The 19,634-nt window shown below is 36.3% G+C and overlaps 2 protein-coding genes across 2 annotated transcripts; both read left to right on the top strand.

Annotated features, from left to right (window-relative positions):
- The first annotated feature begins 11,480 nt into the window (after nucleotides 1-11,480).
- Nucleotides 11,481-15,693, top strand: LOC121992556 (pentatricopeptide repeat-containing protein At5g09450, mitochondrial-like). Its single transcript, XM_042547019.1, has 2 exons — nucleotides 11,481-11,883; nucleotides 14,528-15,693. Exons 1-2 carry the CDS (start codon nucleotides 11,548-11,550, stop codon nucleotides 15,419-15,421), a joined length of 1,230 nt encoding a protein of 409 aa, XP_042402953.1. The 5' UTR covers nucleotides 11,481-11,547; the 3' UTR covers nucleotides 15,422-15,693.
- A 166-nt stretch (nucleotides 15,694-15,859) lies between these two features.
- On the top strand, nucleotides 15,860-16,811 carry LOC121991055 (pentatricopeptide repeat-containing protein At5g27460-like). Its single transcript, XM_042545084.1, has 2 exons — nucleotides 15,860-16,419; nucleotides 16,613-16,811. Exons 1-2 carry the CDS (start codon nucleotides 15,860-15,862, stop codon nucleotides 16,809-16,811), a joined length of 759 nt encoding a protein of 252 aa, XP_042401018.1.
- The last annotated feature ends 2,823 nt before the right edge of the window (nucleotides 16,812-19,634 follow it).

The raw sequence follows: 19,634 nt of genomic DNA, 5'->3' as shown, positions 1-19,634 counted from the left end.
TTCACGCCGGCCAAGGAAAGGCCGGCCAAGAAAAGGTCGAGTTCAGGTCGGCCAAGAAAATGCCGAGCTCAGGCCAGCCAAGCTTAGGCCGACCAAGGAAAGGTCGGGCGGCGTTTACGGTGAGGAGGCAACACCGAGGAGGAGTGAAGGAATAGATGTTTACCCGCGCCGGAGAAAAGCTAACGCCGGAGGAGATCGCCGGCTAGAGAGTGATCGCGTGTGAGAGAGCGGCAGAAGGAATCAGGCGGAGACGGGAGAAGGGGATCGCGCGGAGACAGGATGGGAAGAGGATTTCGGGATTTAAGGCTTGCGATCGGGTTTTTTGGGAGATAATAGCGACCGAATAATTTATTCGGTCGTTATTTAGCGACTGCCTATTTTATTCAGTCTCTAATTTTGTGACCAAATTTAAAGTTCAATAGTTAAAAATGCACAAAATTAAAGTTATATCCACACTTAAATTACAAAATTTATTTATTAATTTATTTTACGAATAACATTATTAGCATAAATCACTTAATAATTTAACAAGTAAAATAATTTATTTGCATCGTTAAATTAGAGATCGATATGAAATTTAATTTCAATCTACACAATTTATTAACCAATTAGCCATAAATAATCTTATTAAATAACAAATTAAGTTAAACTTTAAATGATAAATATAATGATAGCTAATTATTCAACGCATTTGAATACCGTTATTTGTAAATTAGCTACAATAATTAATTTCGTTCTCCTAATTTAACGAAACAATTGAAATTCATTCGTGAAAGAAGGGGTGAAAGCTTTAGACATTAGCGACTGCTATTTAGAATCAATCGCTAATTAGCTACCGATTCTAAATAGCGGTCGCTAATTACCTACCGAAGTTTTAATTTTGGTCGCAATAATTTACCCCTAAATGCTACGTAACTACAAGAGTCATTGGCTGAGACCAAAAAATTAAAGCAGTCGCTAAATCGTTCACTAATTTTACATTTCAAATTTAGTTTGTCGTTTCGTTGCTAATTTAGCGACCGAAATAATTTCGGTCATTAAATTAACGACCGAATTATATTCGGTCCCTAAATTTGGGACCAACTTTATTGCGATCGTTATATTAATGATCAAAATTATTTCGGTCGCTAAATCGGTCACTATTATAGCATTTCCTTGTAGTGATGTACCATATAAATGATAGATTTGTTGCTAGCTGAAGCGAATTGTCAATCAATCCATGCATAGTTTTGACCAAAATTAAAATCAGAGAAGAAAAAAAAGACTATTTTCTCTCTCTTCAGTTGCATGGAAGCTCTTGTAAATCTTAAACAGTAAGAATTCTAAAATATAAAAAATTCACATATAAAAAATATAAAAACAAGAAAATTTAGTTTGATCGAGAACATGACATAAGAAAATAAATACATAAACATAATAAACAAGGAATATGATTGAAGAGTCATATCATTATCTTTAGCGTCGTCAGTTTGATCTCTATGGAAGAAGATGTAGCGGAGAGAAAGGTCTTCCAAGGGACTTAGGGGATGGCAGCGCCGTAAAGCTTCTTGTCAATGGGGAACAGAAACTATGTCAAGATTATTACCTAAGTCCTTGGAGACCAACCCTATATATAGATAATAGATGTGGAACTATAAGTCCATATATATACTGTACATCTATTATCAATAAATAGATGATAATAAATGTAGGACTATAGGTTCTACACATATGAGATCCACATCCAATTACCCAAATCCCACTAGGCATAAGTTAGATCACTTTAAATGATTCGGATTGTATTCACGTGTGTAACTTACAAATACGCCCACCTAATAGGGATAATTATATCCAACAATCTCCCACTTGGGCTATATGTGAGTTGTATGTGAAATACAAGTAAAACTTTAGTTGATATCAAACTTTATTGGTACAAAATATCCCTGTAAACATTAACTTCATTGGTATGGGACTAAAGATGTCATAGATACTGTATATGATCGTAACAAGTCTCAACAGTAATCACAATACCAATGTCATTAATGACATAGATCAAAATGTGAATGTGTAGAGTGAAAATTACATGAAATATGATTAGTACATGTTAATTTTCAACTGACCCTAAGATGACCTCAAAAGAGATCAGATCATATTTGCAAAATACTTTATGCTAAACTGCAATAGTAAATTATGATCCAAACTGTATGATTCCAAAAGGAATCTATATCATATTTACAAATACCAAATGCTAAACAGCAGTAGTAAATAATGATATCATAGTCAGAGTGTCAAACAAACATATAAATTCTCATTAATATCTTGAACTTTAAGTACATACAATAATCAAAACAAAATGTTTATCTTTATTATCAAATATAGAGCAATAAAATAAATACAGACTCCTACTAGATGAGTTCTTCTTCCATAAGAAAGACTCTCATATCCATAACATGCACATGAAACATCTTAGGCACCAAGCCTTTGGTGAGTGGATCGACCAAGATGGAATCTGTTCTGATGTGCTCTACCATAATATGACAACTTTGAACTCTTTTTTTAACTGTTAGAAACTTGATGTCGATATGTTTAGACTTCGACGAACTGCGATTATTCTTGGCATAAAGTTCTACGACTTTATTATCGCAGTAGATCCTTAGTGGCATGTCAATGTCATCAATGATTTGTAATGTTGTGATAAAGTTTCGCAGCCAAATCCCGTGATTGGATGCTTCATAGCATGCTACTAACTTTGTCTCCATAGTAGAAGTGGCTACTAGCGTCTGCTTGACGCTCTTCTAATATATAGTTCCTCCAATAAGTATGAAGATATAGCCCGAAGTGGACCTCCTGATATTCAAGCATCTAGCAAAATCAGAGTCTAAACATCCAATCACCTCCAAGTGATCTGATCTCCGATACGTGAGCATATGTCCTTTAGTTCTTTGCAAATACCTCATCACTCTCTTTACCGCTTTTTAGTGTGATAGTCTTGGGTTACTAATATATCTGCCTAACATCCCCACTATAAATATTATATCTGGTCGAGTATAAACTTATGCATACATGAGACTTCCCACTACTGACGCATATGAGAATTGCTCCATCTTCTTTATTTCAAGTTTAAGCCGTGGACACTGCTACAAGCTGAACTTGTCTAAGTTAGAAACATTTATTTCTTCGTTGATCCTATCTGAAATCTGAGTTAGATGAAGGTCGGATGAGGTGTTGCCGGCGTTGACGGAGGAGAGACTATGATGTTGCGGTCGTGCAGGCTTTGGCGAACAGACCCCCACGTGGCCCCTGAAAGACTACTAGGCCTGGGCCAGCGGTACTAGAACTCTGCGCACATTCAGATAAGCACACGGAACGTTAGAGACTAAGAACCAGGGAAAAAGTCCCCGGAACAGGCCCTTCGATGCTCAAGTCAGGTACTTTTTCCCCAAAAAAACAGTGTACGAAGGAAGAAGAAAGTAGACAAATGTGCTAGTGAGTGTACCTGCGCAAGTGAGAGGAGGCCCCTTTTTATATGACAGTGTGTACCTTCTGGAGACTAACCTCTGTCAGAGGGAGTCGGGTGTCGGGACTTGTCGAGTGGTGGATGACATGTGGTCTTCTCCTGTAGACTAGAGGAAGGTTCTACTTGTATGCGACTCCAACTGCTAGAATATTCCTTGACATGCAGCAAGTATTCTCTGACAGGTGGTTATGATTCCTTGACCTGCTATCGCGTAGTGCTTATTATCCTGCCCGGGTGTAGTCGAGGCCACTCTGGTCGATTTGTTACATGCTAATGAACCGACTAGGTGGATGGGAGGGGATGAAATCGGAGTCCCTCTCTGCTAGCTTTAGTGATTCAGGACCGATCGAGAGTGACAAGTCTGTGCACGCAAGTTAGCTTGAGAAAACCCCGACTAGTAAAGTCAGGTAGGGTTTTGTCCTGATCACGCATCCTGCCGCCGACCTGATTTCCTGACTGTTAGATCCCGCCCTGGTCTTATACGCCGGATGACCCCAGGTGGTCCCACCTCATATGTTGACTGTCGCGTCCTCTTGACATCTGACTGTCATGTCCCCTTGACTTCTAACTGCCACATCCCCTCGACTTCTGATGATCGAACCCTACCATTATGTACTGTATCATCCATATTTGTGCAAACTTGAAAAATTAAGTGAAAGAGCATATGTTAAGGGAGAGCTTGGATTTTATGCTTCATGTTGATACTATGCTTGTAATTCTCAAGTTGTTATTTATGTCTAACTTAAATATATTACTATACATCAAAAAGGGGAGATTGTGAGGGTAACCGACCTAAGTTTGATCGGGTAAGATCATAATTTTGATGTGTGTGTCAAAGAGTTTAAGTTAGACTTTCATATTGGTTTGATATGTGTTTGAATCATGCAAGACTTGGTGAAACACATGAGGAACTTGGTGTAGTCACATTTGGGAAAATCTCATCCTATGACTCGGGTCCTTGAAGATCGGTAGAGGATGGTGCATCCAAGGGACCACGAACGAGGAGCAATGGATTGGAGCTGAGAGAAGAGGACTTCAAGGCAACGTGAAGAATGACACGGAAAGGAGCTGCAAGCTCAAGTGCATCTGAGGGATAAATGTCGAGGAAAAGGGCTTCAAGGGCAACTCCAAAAGAGGATGAGTGTACGTGAACGTAAGAGATCAGTCAACTGGTTGAAATTCACAAGATCACAGCATGATTCTATGCCTGACGGTTGTGAAAACCAATCAACTAGTGGAAAACAGTTGGTAGCCGTTGGTAGAATCCCAGATTATGTAGAGTGCCATTGGTTGTGTCTAACGATTACACCAAGAGATTAATGCATGAACCAGTTGATTGGTGCAAGAAATAAGTTGATTCGGGATCAACTCTTTCCTCTCTATTTAACGGAGCTTTGAGGGATGAAGGAGGTTACTGATTCTTGTTAAAAAAAAAACTCCTAAGTCATCCCTCAAGCTTCCAAGCCTTTCTCTTCCTCCTAAACCTAAGTTTTATCTTTTAAAGAGGAAGAGAGCCTTGTGAGAGGTTATCTTCCACCAAGAAGGAGTAAGATCTAATTGTAGATTACCGGGAACTAATTCACCGACAGATTGATAGTTCATCCACCTTATGGATAAGTCGTGGAGTAGGAGCAAGTAATCTCTGAACCACGAAAAGGAAATGCGTTAGTGTAACGCCCCGCCTCCTACTGATACTAGGCTGCGAGGCCAGACCGTCACATTATGCTGTGCTAAACTATAAGGTGCGGAAAAGCTATATTAATTAAAACTTTCTGCTAATGACTATTACAGTCTATAACTTAGTTTCAAGACCTTTTCATTGTTGTACATAAGCTAGGGAAGAAGACCAAGACTCCCTACTTGATCAGAAACTGAAATTAAACACTTCTGGCTAGAATCAGGCATCCCAATCGATCGGTTGATCGATTGGAGTTGTCTAATCGATCCAGTGATCGATTCAGCGTGCTACTGTGCACGGAAGAATTTCTGGATCGATCGCCTGATCGATCCAGGCTGACCAATCTATCCAATGATCGATTCAGAAGCTCTCTATTCGCGAGAGTTATTTCTCGATCGATCTACCGATCGATCCAGCTTGGCCAATCGATCCAGTGATCGATCCAGAGGCTCTCTGTTCATGAAAATTAAATTCCCGATCGATCAGCTGATCGATCCATGGCTGATCGATCAACTAATCGACTCACCAGCTCTCTGTACAGCGCAGGTCATCTCCCAATCGATCAGCTAATCGATTGGAGCTCAAATTTCTGCTGCGTTTCAGAATCTGGTGTTCCATATAGATGTATCAACTAATAGAACACTAACTCTTACTGACAGGTCATGAATCATAACTTACCGACTATCATCAAGGTAACTAGAAATCTAAACATAACTTAGTGCACACAATTTATAACTCCTAACACTTGATATGCTAAAGGTGCAGAAAAGTGATGACATAAGTAAATGCTAAGGTTTAACAATTGTTAGTCTCTCCAAGGATCTTTATTCCATGTTCCTCTTCCACACACATCTTGGTTGCATTGACCTCCAGCCTCCGCTAGTCCATTTTTCCTTTGCCTCTATATGCAGTATAAGGAAAAATGCATCTGTAAGCTTGGGAGCTTAGTAAGAAATCATCTAACTCACAAAAACATGCATTCGAAGAAAATCATGGTTTCAAAAAATGCTATTTGAAATACATGCTAATGATCATGCTGAGAATGCTAAAACATGGCATATCGCCAACTGAAGTCATGCTAAACAAATACTGAACAAAACTAATCATTGTATCAACAAGCTAACTAAAACGATACATGAGCTAAGCTATTTGTTATAACATTAAGCAAACTAAACTGAAGCTAAACTGTATTCACATATTTAGTTGTGAAGTTTGAAAACTATTTTCATAAGTAGATAAAAATACTAATCATGCTGCTGTTGGGCCCGGCAATTGTACTTGCTATGCGCGCATCCCTAACTAAACTCAGGGTTGCAAATCCCGATTCTAGTAGGATTTACTAGGTTATCTAAACCTAGGGACGACTGTGGGAGCCCAACCCAAGGACAACTGAAGTCCAGTACAGTGCCACTGAAAAGTAAAATATTGATTTGTAGCTAATATATCTTACCTTGCTCTTACTACGTTATCTGAACCTAGAACTAGGTTATCTAAACCTAGAGGCGACTGTGGGAGCCCGCCCATTGGACCATAGTCCCATATAAGCTGAAGCAAGGCTAAGTATGCTATAAAATGCTCCTATTGCATTTATCTAAGCTATTAAAAATGTCTATGTTGCATTTAACTGAGCTAAACATTTTATCAAACATTTGGTATGCACTAATTCACACCCTATGTGCTGGAAATCTGTATACAACTAAACTAAAGCATAAAATCATGAAAAGAGCTACTTATACTGCAGGTGAGGGGTTTCTTACCTCCTGCACTAGTTTTTCTTACAATCCAATCGCTAGGTTTTCCAGAGAAGGGATCTCTTCGACGATCTTCTCGCGTCTATGCGTTCTTCTCGCGGAGAGGAGCGTCCTCGTACCTTTGATGTTGCCGGAAGATACTCCTATGGCCCTAGGGATGGAACCCTAGGTTCTTCCTGAGGTTGGCGCCGAGAGATAAGGAAGGGAGAGGGGTCGGCGGGTGAGGGTTTGAGGGAGAGAAAATTATCGATCAAAAATAATCAATCCCCACTTAAGCCTCCTATTTATATTAAGTGATTAATTTCACCCCAACTCAATCATAAATATTATTGTTCCTCTCTTCTTTCAGCACACCCCTGTTGGGGCCACCTGGTTACTTAAACTCTCTATAAGTCGTAGGGTTCGCTAGGTCTCGGGTTCGATTCCCGCTTAAGCTGTTTTACGTTTTTTTTTTTATTTTTGCTACTTCTGCTACTCCAAAAATTTCATAAAAATATTCTAAAATTCCAGAAAAATCATAGAATATTTCTAAAATTTGAGAATTTTCGGGCATTACAGTTAGAGTTTGATTGTTTTTATTCATATTGCTCATTGTTTTAGTTCGATTCTGCTACACAACTAACATTGCAGAAAGAAGATCGATTCAGGGTAATGAGCTATTCAACCACCCTTCTAGCCGACCATTGATCTTCAACAAGTGGTATCAGAGCGAGGATGCCCTTCAACAGACTAATCACCCAGAAAAGCAATATCATCAATATGGCTGGTTTAAACATCCATCCACCCAAATTCAAAGGAGACTTCTCTTGGTGGAAAAAGATAATGGATGTATTCTTCAATACTGATTTTGATATTATGCTAATAATAAAAAATGATTTTGAGATACCTAGGGATGAAAACAACACAATAATCAACAAAACAAGTTGGAGCAAGAAGCAAAGGGAAAAATATTTAGCAAACTCAAAAGTAATGCATCATCTACTAAGTGTGCTTCCCCAACAAGAAGTGACTAAGATTGGAAACTACACAAGCGCCAAGGAATTATGAGAAAAGCTAGTGGAGCTTCATGAAGGGACATCAGAAGTGAAAATAGAAAGAAGAGACCTTCTCTGAACTCAACTCAACAACATCAAATTTAAAAAAGGAGAAAAGGTATTTTCACTTCATGCTAAAATTAAAGAAATATTAAGTGAACTAACAAGTGTAGGTGAGAAACTCTCCATCCGTGATATAATGATAAAAGCCATCAATGCTTTCCCAAGAACCACGACTTAGAGTTCAATTGTAGACTCATTCTACATTTCAAAGAATCTAGAAAAGAGCTCTTTAGATGAATTCTTCTCAACCATGGAGCTTCATGAGACTCAAATTAAAGGGTTAGATGAAAAAGCTCATAGATCAAGAGGAGTAGGCCTTGTGGCAAATAAAGAAAAGGGTAAAAAGAAGAAGTCTTCATCCCCACCATCTTTTGACTCCAAAGAATCAAGCGCCTCAATGGATAGCGATCAAGAGGTGTATATGATAAAAAAAAATATGAAGAGCATTTAAAAAAATTTCAACTAACAAATCACGTGCTAGGAAAAGTTCAAGAAGCAAGAGTAGAACTAGGAGGGCTATTTGCTATAATTGTCAAGAAAAAGGACACATGAGGGATCAATCCCCTCTTTTGAAAAAAAAAGGAAGGAAAAAAAAGGAAGAAAAGAAGAATACAAAAGAAAAAGGGAAGAAGACCCAAAATCTAATAGCAACATGGGATGATCCATCATCATCGGAGGAAGAAGAACACCAAGTCTCCCATTTTTCCTTAATAGGAGTTGATGACTTAGTCTCCACTTCATCCGAAAATGAAGAAGGAAAAAGTTCAAGTGGAGAAGAAGGGAGCACAAGTGAAGGGGGAGGTCAAACTTCTGACACGGACTTCTCGGTAAGTAAGGTATATAATTTCCCTACTCAAACTTTAGTTAAGATTATTACAAGTACAAATAGAGATTTTTTTTAAGGCTAAGAGGAAAAACAAAGCCTTGAAATATGATATTAGCATTCTTGAAGAAAAATTAGAATACATGACTCTTAAGAATAATGATATGCATGCTTTTTCTTCCAATTTAAATGTATCATGCTTAGAAGAAGAAAATAAATATTTAAGGGAAAAGGCAGAATACTGATGTGCGTAGATTATATACACTTTTATGCTTGTTTTGATGTACATTCACGTTTTTTTTTTGTACTTGATCTATGCATTTTTACACCTCTTATCATATTTTTAGCATAATTACTCATTTATATTTTTGGAGATATGCTCTTTATGTGTTTTTCTGCTGACAGGATATGATTTTGGAGCAGAAACGACCCTTGTAGATGACTCAAAAAATAAACAAAGAAAAAGAGCCCGACCATGTGGATTCCACAAGGTCGTGCTTTGAAGCAGAGAAGAAGAATGCCTCGGCCGTGTGGATCCACACAGCAGTGTGGATTTTCAGATAAGGAGCAGACTGGCCATATGGATGCCACATGACCGTGTGGATTTTCTAGAGACAAAGTAGTACACGGCCATATAAATCCACATGACCATGCCACCGTACCAGAGACCAAGTAGAGGGTGGATGTGCGGATGCCACATGACCGTGGCATCGATCGTGCCAGGCCCGTGCCCAGTACTATTTAAGGGGATTTCTTCTCCTTTCTAAGGGGAGGAAGGTTCTCCCTTTGGGAGATCCATCTTGGTTTTGAATCACACCCTATCCGCACTCCGTTCAACAATCCAAAGTCATTTTCATCATCTCATCAACTCTAGAAGCAAAGGATTGGTTTTGAAGGCCACTCAATGCATCGGATAAGTTTCTTCTCCCTTCATCTAGTTTGGGTTTTAATGCTTTAAATTCCAATGTCTTTGGATTATTTCCTCCATGTCATGGAGTAAATCTATTGTTCTAGGATTAAGAAAGTAATTATGATGTGAATTGATGTAAGAACTCATGAATTTACTAATTTTCTATCTATATGATATTGCTATGCCTTGTATTTTTTTTTAAAAAAAATTAGAATTGGATAATTCGATTTTATATTATATTAATTTTTTAATTTATTAAATTCATAAATCATGACTACGCCACTAATTGAATCCATACCGCTATAAGTCTATCTTGAGAGGTACACTACAAATTCTTATTCTTTCCATTTCCTTCCATTGCGTATCTTTATGATTTATCCCTCACTAACCCTAAATCCTAAATACTTGGCCTTAATGTGTTCGTGATTCAAATACACTAACAAAATTAAAATATGAAAGCAAATTAAAATGCATAAAAATAGTAGCGGTTGTAATAAAAGATAAAAGATTAGTAAAACTTACTTGTTTTACAAAATGAAAAGTCATGGCGAAATTCAAACATCTGAATTATTTATTTTAAAAAAAAACTAACACAGAATGTAAGGACAGAGTAGAGGTTGTGACTTCCCGAAGACAATTTTTAAATTGGAAAGTGTTATCAATTTATTGAGATTTGATCTAATCATGCAACAACAAAGAAGCCAGTAAAAAAAATAGAATATCATCTCTTTCAGGCACAAGTTGGTTTATTTTACTCTACTAGTCTAGTTTTTATTCCATTGCAACTGTCTTTAACATATTCCACTGTAAATTATATGATGTTTGTCCACCTTCACTGACTTGTTATCTGTGTATGACTAATTAGGGATAGCAAAAAATAAAGAAGAGCCTTTGTTTGAGGCATTTGGAGAAAGGTCATAGATATACCATGATATCGAAGGTTGTCTTTGTTAGCATTGAAACTTTAAACATTATTTAAGTGGTTTGGATAATTATAGCTTAGTTTTTAATTAAAAAATTAGAGTAATTTTTATTTTTATTTTTTTAAAAAATCTCTTAAGGTGGCTTTTAAATTTTTGTTAATGTAAAAATGATAAAAATTTTATGCTACTAGACTAAAGTATCTATTCTAATTTTTAAATTTACATCTAAAATACTCACTTGAGATCATTTGTCGAGATATTAGAAATTTTAATAGCAATTTTTTTAATAAATTTATTAAAGTCAAGATATTTTTAAAATTACCTATAAAGAACAAAATTCTACTTATTTTTTTTAATGGTCAAATGGTTAAAAGGTACATTAATTTTTTAAAAATATATTAAATAATACTTCATATTATTTTTCATCATAAAATACTCTTATTTCAATATCTATAACTAAAATTGTATAACATAAAATAAAATAATTCATATTTATTCAAAATTGTTATAAAAGTTCTATATATATATATATTTTTAATTTAATTAAAATCATTTTAATTTAATCAAATTCATTTCAATATTACTGTAATAATTTTCTTCAAAACTTCTACACTTATATTAACTTTATTAAACTACTATAATATATAATAATTTTAAATAAAATTACTATTATAATTATGATATAACAATTTTTATCAAATTTACTATAATGTAATTAAATACGAATATTTTTTAAATATAACTAAAATATTATTTTATTTCATTTTAAAGCTAGCCACTGTTAAAAAAAAAAACCGGTTGCCAATTCCGTTGCCCTCCTCATCAGTCATCACCACGCCGCGGCCGCGCCTTGTGAGCTCGATCAGAAAATGGCGGCCGCCTCCCTATTCGCCGATCTACTCCGGCAAGCGCGACCCAGAAACCCTAGTGTCACCATCCTCCGTGCCCTTCCTCTCTCCTTGCGCCAACCCTCTCAGCCCTTGTCCTCGGGTCTCGCGAACAGCCAAGGTTTGGCTGTCGAAGAGGAGCCCGCTGCCCTGGTAGACGACCTACGTAGCCGGATCTTCCGACTCCGGTTTCCTAAGCGGAGCGCGATGGACGCACTCGATAGATGGGTCGGTGAGGGGGGCACGGTGACGGCATCGGAGCTCCGGGAGATCACTAAGGACCTAAGGAAATCGAAGCGCTTTAAGCATGCCTTGGAGGTACAATTTCACTTCAATTTATTTTCTCCACTCATTTCTCAACTTTCTTCAAAAGTCGGAATTTTAACTATGGAAGGTTAGCATTTGGATATGATGCTGTAGTGTCGTTAAAAGGAAAAAAAAAAAAATGATTATCATCCCAATCTCCTATTCGATTCTCCCTTATTCCTTTAGATTTTTTATAATCTTCATGATTATGCACTAGTTGTCTTTGTTGTCGTCATTGTTACTTAATCACTTGTATCAAATAGGACTTGAGTCCAATATTAATGCAATTTACAGAGGGTATTATTTCCTCTCGATGTTACGGTTTTCCAATTCCAATTGTTCTAGTAGGTGGTCCACATATGGTGGTGTCAATCATGGTTTCCCTTATCCTTTCCTCAGATCACCATCTTTGAAATCCATGACTAAAGTTTGCTCTCTATTGGCCTCTCATATGCCTGCAGTGATCATTGGATTCATTTGCTTGCCTTAATTCCCATGACAAAATGGTGATCTTTCATTCAACCAAAAATGATACTTGGTTTAGTACACAGTGCATGCACCACATTTTGTAACTTTTTTTTACCATCCAAAACCTCCTGTTTGTATGATAGTTTGCGCACATTTTCATTTGGGCAAGGTAGTCTAACCAATCCAAGGATTGGCAATCATACATCGGTGGAGATTCATAGATAAGTCATTCCAGTTGAGTGTGCAAATCATTTTGTCCCTAGTTGGCCGTTACATTTTGCATTTTGGCAGATGAGTCTCATCATTTCAGTCATATAGCCATCTGTTTTTGATCGAGAGTGTTGCAAGCTTCATATATGGACGTTAAATTCGAGGGATGATTAATTAATAGAAAATATTCTCATTTTCTCTTGATCTCATTGATTCCTTCCCTATTGACCATAATATCTTGCTATTCGAGCGGTATAATTCCTATAGTACTGTGAATTTTCTTGTATATTTCGCCCATTTTTTGTGTATATTTGCTTGTGTAAATTATGCTTCAGTTCAATGCTTAACTCAATATACGGAGAGTATTACAGAGAAGAGATAGTATGGGTTTCTAAAATGAAAAGGGTAGCATTTCAATTGATGTTGTGTCATTCTTTGATGGGAAACCAATTTCCATTATTTTTTTTACCATGTGGTATTTTTTCATTTTCCCCTTCTGTTGTGTTTTGCTGAAGGTATTTTCTTAAATCAAAATCACTATGCAGAATTTAACTTCTATGTCTCAGTGTGGTACTTATATTATGTTCACTATGATACTTCATTGACCCTGTGTGAAAACTAATGTGTTTGCTTGATAGCATGAAAACACATTGTCTGAAAATGCTTAATCCAAATTAATCGTAGAGGATGCAACCATAACCTAGATTGTCCCTGCATTATGTATGGGTTGTTCAGTATTGTATGGATTAATAAGATGGGAAATCGGATTCTTACTGGAGTTCGGACTGTCTTCATGGCTGAGTTTTTGAAATTCATACCATGGATAAAGTTTTCTTTGAAAAAATTTACTCTTATTGTATTTGGCATTAATTTATTAATCATAAGGATGAAGCATTGGCATTGAATAATGTCATTAAGTTAATGGTTTTTTCTTTACTAATTTTATTCCTGTTTATTTATTTTATGGAGTGTGAAAACAATAAGTACCTTTAGAAGATCATCATGCATCAGGAAAATTTGGAATCTCCATAATTGTTTTATTAGTACATTCAGCAATTTTTTGTTCACCCTGATTTCCATAATTTGATGGAAATCTATTTCTGAATCTAAGTAAGCTCAAAGCTCGATTAGTTTGTTTATAGCGGTGTTCAATTTCCATTTTTAAACCATATTATGATGTCAAGTTGAGATTTGAAACCAAAATACAATTATTTCCTTTGTTATCAACCTATTTTAGTCCTTCACAGAAACCTACTTGTGTTGTTTTTAAGAGGCTACATAAATGGAGACCCTCAATTCCAATTCGTTATAGTGTTTCATCTTATTCTAGGAGCAAGAAGCCAGATATTGGTTTGGCAGTTTTTGAAGTAGTGGACTATTTGTGTGGTTGATTTTGAACTCATTTTTGTTAAATATTGTTTTTCTTATTCTGACAAATAAGGAACAGGTAGCTGGTTGCTGCAATGAAAGAAAATGGTAAGCACATACTTGATTTTTCTGCAAAAGAGTGCTGAGCATTTTATTTGTCATCAGTGCCTCAGCAAGGGCATACCCATCTACTGTAAAAATTTAATGGACTTACTTGTTTTATGAACTGGTAAGAAAAGGAAATTTTCTAGATTTCACCTTCGCTCCTTCTCAATTAAAGTTTTTTGGCATGGTAGATCTTCTAGGTGATCTGAAGTTGCCAGGAAATGTTTCACACCTAGATTCTTCTTTCCATAGCACAAACGTGCATTAAGATTAAGGAGCCAAACTTAAAAGCACTTTTTGGTAGAATTTGTACATATAGGGGCACTTTTTTTTCTTCATATTAATCTGGATCGATAAAAATCCTTTCATCATGTGAATCCTATTTAATATTAATATTCAGTTGATTTGCAGCCTATCTGTACTGATGACATGGTGCAATTGAGCCTTATGATGGATATATGTATGATGTTTCTTCATTCTTCTTGTAATCATTATGCACTTGCAGATATCAGAGTGGATGAAAGTTCATCAGGAGTCTGAGTTATCAGATAAAGACTATGCAACACGCATTGATTTGCTTACAAAGGTTTTTGGTCTCATTGCTGCTGAAGAGTTCTTTGAAGGGTTACCCTCAAGTTTTAAGTCATATGAAGCATGCACTGCTCTCCTGCATTCATATGCTGCAAAAAAACAGATAGAAAAAGCTGAGAACCTTTTTGATAGAATCAAGGAATTGAATATCTCTTCGAGTGTATTTGCTTATAATGAAATGATGGCATTGTATATCTCAGTTGGTCAACTGGATAAAGTTACAGTTGTTGTTGATGAACTAAAAAGGCAAAAAGTTTCACCTGATCTTTTCACCTATAACCTATGGATAAGTTCTTGTGCTGCTTCTCTTGACATCATTTCTGTAAGAAGGATTCTTGATGAGATGGCTCAGGATCCAAGATCTGACAAACAATGGATTGCATACATGAGACTGACAGATATCTATCTTGCTGCTGGTCAACTTGAGAGTTCACAATCTTCTCTTTCGGAAGTCGACAAACAGATTAGCCAGCGCGAGTGGATCACTTATGATTTTCTAATTATTTTACATGCTGGTCTGGGCAACACACAGATGTTAAATGACATTTGGAAGTCTATGAAAATGACTAAACAGAAAATGACAAGTAGAAATTATATATGTGTTATTGGTTCCTATCTCATGGTTGAACAGTTCAAGGAAGCTGGAGAAGTTATTGATGAATGGAAGAAATCCAAGGGCCAGGAGTTTCACATCTCTGATTGCAATAGACTGTTTGAGGCATTAAAAAAGACTGGCTTGAGTGACAAAGCAGAGAAATTCCATGAGCTAATGGTTCAGAAGGATTATGAACTTACGAGCGACTCTTGACAACAGCATATTCAGTAATTCGAGAATGCAACAATGCAACATGATCCTTTCACTTAAAAGAATACTAAACTTTCACACTTCTAAGATTGCTGTTATCTCACCTTTTATATTATCCTTTCAAATATGATATTTCATTTCTGTTGAATTTTACTGCTTTATAATGATTATCCCATATTCTGCTGTAAGTCAAAGTGCATTATTTTCTTGCTTGCTTTCTATGGAATGTAGTGATAATACCATCAATGAACAAATCCATTTCTTGTTTGCAATTACCCACAAATTTTATAATCTATATGCAATTTCTCATCATATTATTTCTTGTTTTATATTCTTTGAAATTGAGTTTTGCAGAAGATTTGATGCTGTTTATTGTTGAACTAACAGGAAGTGTATCTTCCTAAATCTCTCTGCGCCATCTTCATGCAGATTTTAACATGGATGGAGTCCGATGGTTGTTTCCAATTATTACCATCAGATCATGGTGCCAAACTAGACCTATTAACGAAAGTCTACACCATAGCTGAAGCTGAGACCTACTTTCAGAAATTATCCAGCAGTGCTTCAAAGAGGGCTGCAGCTTTTCCTCTTCTCCATTCTTATGTAAAGGCAAAAGACTTGCAAAAATCAGAAGCCCTCATGTATATGCTGCAGAACTCTGGGTTGGTTGTGGATCCTCACCCTTTTAATGAGTTGATGAAGCTGTACATAGCCACAGGCGAGATTCAATCCGTAATTAAAGTAATTCAGTATATGAAACGGTCTAAAATCCCTCTAAATGTACTTTCATATAACCTTTGGATGAATGCATGCGGTATGTTATATGGCATCATGTCAGCAGAGACGATGCTTATGGAGATGACAAATGACAAGAATGTTGAGGTTGGTTGGAGCGCCTACTATACTTTGGCAAATATATACACAAATGCTGGAAATCACAAGAAGGCACATGATGCCCTTGCTCTTGCTGAAGAGAAGCTTTCTATGCGGAAGCCGCCTCGGTTATTATTTTATCATGACAATTTATGCTTTTCTGAATAACAAGGATGGGGTCATGAGGATGTGGCAGACCAGTGAAAAGGTGCCCGGTGGAATAACTTGCACAGACTACATGACTATTATTCATTGCTTGGTGAAAGTCGGCGACATCTAAGTAGCAGAAAAAATGTTTCCAACATGGGAATCACAGTGCAGAAACTATGATATTAGGGTTTCCAATGTTCTTCTAGCAGCTTACATGAGGAATGGATGGATGGACAAAGCTAAGTCATTGCATCTTCATACATTGGAGAAAGGCGGTCACCCAAATTACAAGACATGGGAGATTCTCATGGAGGGTTGGGTCAAAACCACACAGATGGATAGAGCTGTGGAGGCTCCTTTAAGGCTCTAACAATTGGAGAGGTCCTCAGAGAAGCATGGTTTGACTTTTGATAGGAGTAACAACGGTTTTGAATTATCTCATGCCTCTTATTTAGGAAGATCGTCTAGCTAAAGTTGAATGTTGAATAAGTCCTTATAATTTATCCCTATCAAAATATATAGAGTCGTCCTTTCTAACGTTAAGGTGATGACTTTAGAGCGAGAAGTAGGGATTACAATTTCATCCAAATTCAATGGAGGATCCGAAATCCGAGTAGGGATTACAATTGCATCCAAATTCAATGGAGGATGCGAAATCCGACCCTAATGGGAGAGGATATGAAAGGACTACTAATATTCGATATCTGACCCGAATATCCAATTAATAATATATATACGTATATTAAAAAAAAAAATTCCAAAATCAACTTACTATTTTTATTGATATTAGGAGGAGATTGTATAGATGTTTAATTAATTTTTTTAATTATATATATATATAGAGAGAGAGAGGATGTTAATTTTAATATATTTTCATTGAATAATATTAATTAGATAGAAAGAAGAAAAATTATAATTATAGAAGATATCCGTTCCTTTAATGGGTATGGGTATACTCATCGGAAATCCTGTACCTGATGGGTATCGGGACGGAGGATATAGAATCTGACCCGAACCCTAGCAAGAAGGGACTCTCCCTTCCCATCCACAAGTCATGCGTCGCAGGCGAAAAACAAAAAGACGCTTTACTCCATTCATGTCCGATCGAAAAAGATCTATGATACACTGTTATGGATCACCATTCTCGTCGCAATAATAATACGCAATACTTTTGTTTTCTACGGAATACGCAAGCGTAGAAACCAGTGTTATGTTAAAGACAACCGTGTGGATTGCTGATTAAAAGTTTGGCGAATTATGGCTTGAAAGAAATCCGGAGAGGTTATTTTGCAAGGGCTCTATGAAGGTTAATGATACGATGGAAACTAGTATGGATAAATATGGATCTCGTCTAAATCTCTTTTTGCAAGTTGCAGTTCATCAAAGAAAATCTTTTTACCATTAGTTCATCTTACGACAGCAGCTGAGTAATTGCATCTTCATACATTGTTGAAACTTGAAAGGTCTTTTGACTTCAGAGTAAGTTAAATTATATTGCATCCCTTACCTGGAAGACACAACACCCAGGGTTATTAAGATTCAAATCTTATTATTTATATATCATCATCGATGTTATCATCATTATCAACATTATATCAGTTGTAACACTATATCGGTAGTAACACCAAGGTCATACTAATCTTTTCCCTCCATTGAGCTCAATGCAACACTATATCACTAGTAACACTCAGAACAATTACGTCTTATTCTTTAATCTCAATATACACATTATTTAATCTTTTGAGGAATAACTTCCTAGGCTATAGTTGCGCTAAGAAAAAATAATCATACTTTGATTGTTCTCTTCTTGATGACGATTAATCAATTTTGACTTTATTCTCAGCTATTGTCCATGCCTGCTTATAAGCTATCTAAACTAAAACTAATTTATGGAAATTCTGGTACCCCAAATTTCACTGTCCCTTGTTTCAAAGGGAGATGAACAAGTTATCCACATTTCATTGGATGGTCATAGGGGAATTGAAAGCTAACCAATGGTCACTTATATCCCAAATTTGTGTTATTTTATCTATTATGACATTACCTTTCATCATCTAAATCATATTTTTCTTTACATCCTTCTTCATATTATCAACCTATATTTTCTTTAGTTTCGCTAATTGTTTGGTTGTAGCTGTCTCAATAAATAGGTCATCCATCCAAACAGACCGTCTTGTTTGCTTGATCTGTAAAATACTTGGATGATTAGTTAATCTGTAAATAAATGCATGCAACAGTCTATTTGGGTTGCGAAGCATAATACTTACGTTCCCTCCATTTGGTTGTTTGTTTTTGCATTTATGCTAGTCTATTGTTTCTTACCTATGACCTTCTGTTTGACAGCTTTAAGTGATCCTGTCAAAAGACGCGAGTATGATGAAAAGGGCGTTCTTGTAATTCAAGACTTCAATGCCATTGTAAGCATGTCTTTCTTATGTTTAAGTGCCCAGTAGATGTAGCTGATGCGCGTTTGATTACATTGTAATCCCTCCCAATTGTTAAAACCTTTAGAATTCACCAATATCAGCATCTTTTTCCTGATAATAGCATAACTGTTCTGCTTTCCATCATGACCTTATATGCAAGTAAATTAATTGGTAAGGGCATGCATACTAATGCCCCCAGTCTGCAACACCAGAGCTTTTATGTGGATTTGTTGGTTTTCCTACTGCTTGATTTCGATTCTGTACTTCTAGATTCCTTCTATTATAAAAAGGGGTAAACTATTTCGTATACGATATTCTCTCCGTGTGGTAGTGGATGTAGATAACTTTGTTGCAACACAAAAATTCTCTGTTTCAAATTTGTTTTTTCTTAGAGTGTTTGTGTGTACTTGCAGTGCAGTGCATAGGTGGGAATTCGATCAATAATTTGTTGCTTATCGCATGTTTCCAATTGCAGTACATATGTTATTTGGCTAAAAATGCTAAGCAACCAAGGTAATTTAGGATCTTATTCTCTACCAGTCATTTGCCTTTCAACACATTTCAAGTCTAGTGTTATTATCAATCTAATATGATTTCGTTCATTTATTTTGTGTAGAGATATATTCATATTTCAATGTCTATCATGTTTAAATTCGGCTCTAATTTGATAATTTCAAATACAAATTAAATATTTTTCAAATGGACTCACACGTTTGCAACCTTTAGCAGGCTAGATAAGCCAAATTCCACAGAGGCAGAGTAATAAG

The sequence above is a fragment of the Zingiber officinale genome, chromosome 6B (assembly GCF_018446385.1).
Source record: "Zingiber officinale cultivar Zhangliang chromosome 6B, Zo_v1.1, whole genome shotgun sequence".
NCBI lineage: Eukaryota > Viridiplantae > Streptophyta > Magnoliopsida > Zingiberales > Zingiberaceae > Zingiber > Zingiber officinale.
The sequence above is the reverse complement of the archived record's forward strand: the minus strand, read 5'-3'. Positions and strand labels throughout refer to the sequence as shown.

Coding starts and splice junctions, on each gene's coding strand:
- LOC121992556 (XM_042547019.1), top strand. CDS start 11,548: ATGGCGGCCGCCTCCCTATTCGCCGATCTACTCCGGCAAGCGCGACCC. Junction 11,884..14,527: donor GCTTTAAGCATGCCTTGGAG/GTACAATTTCAC, acceptor ATGCACTTGCAG/ATATCAGAGTGGATGAAAGT.
- LOC121991055 (XM_042545084.1), top strand. CDS start 15,860: ATGGAGTCCGATGGTTGTTTCCAATTATTACCATCAGATCATGGTGCC. Junction 16,420..16,612: donor TCTATGCGGAAGCCGCCTCG/GTTATTATTTTA, acceptor ATCACAGTGCAG/AAACTATGATATTAGGGTTT.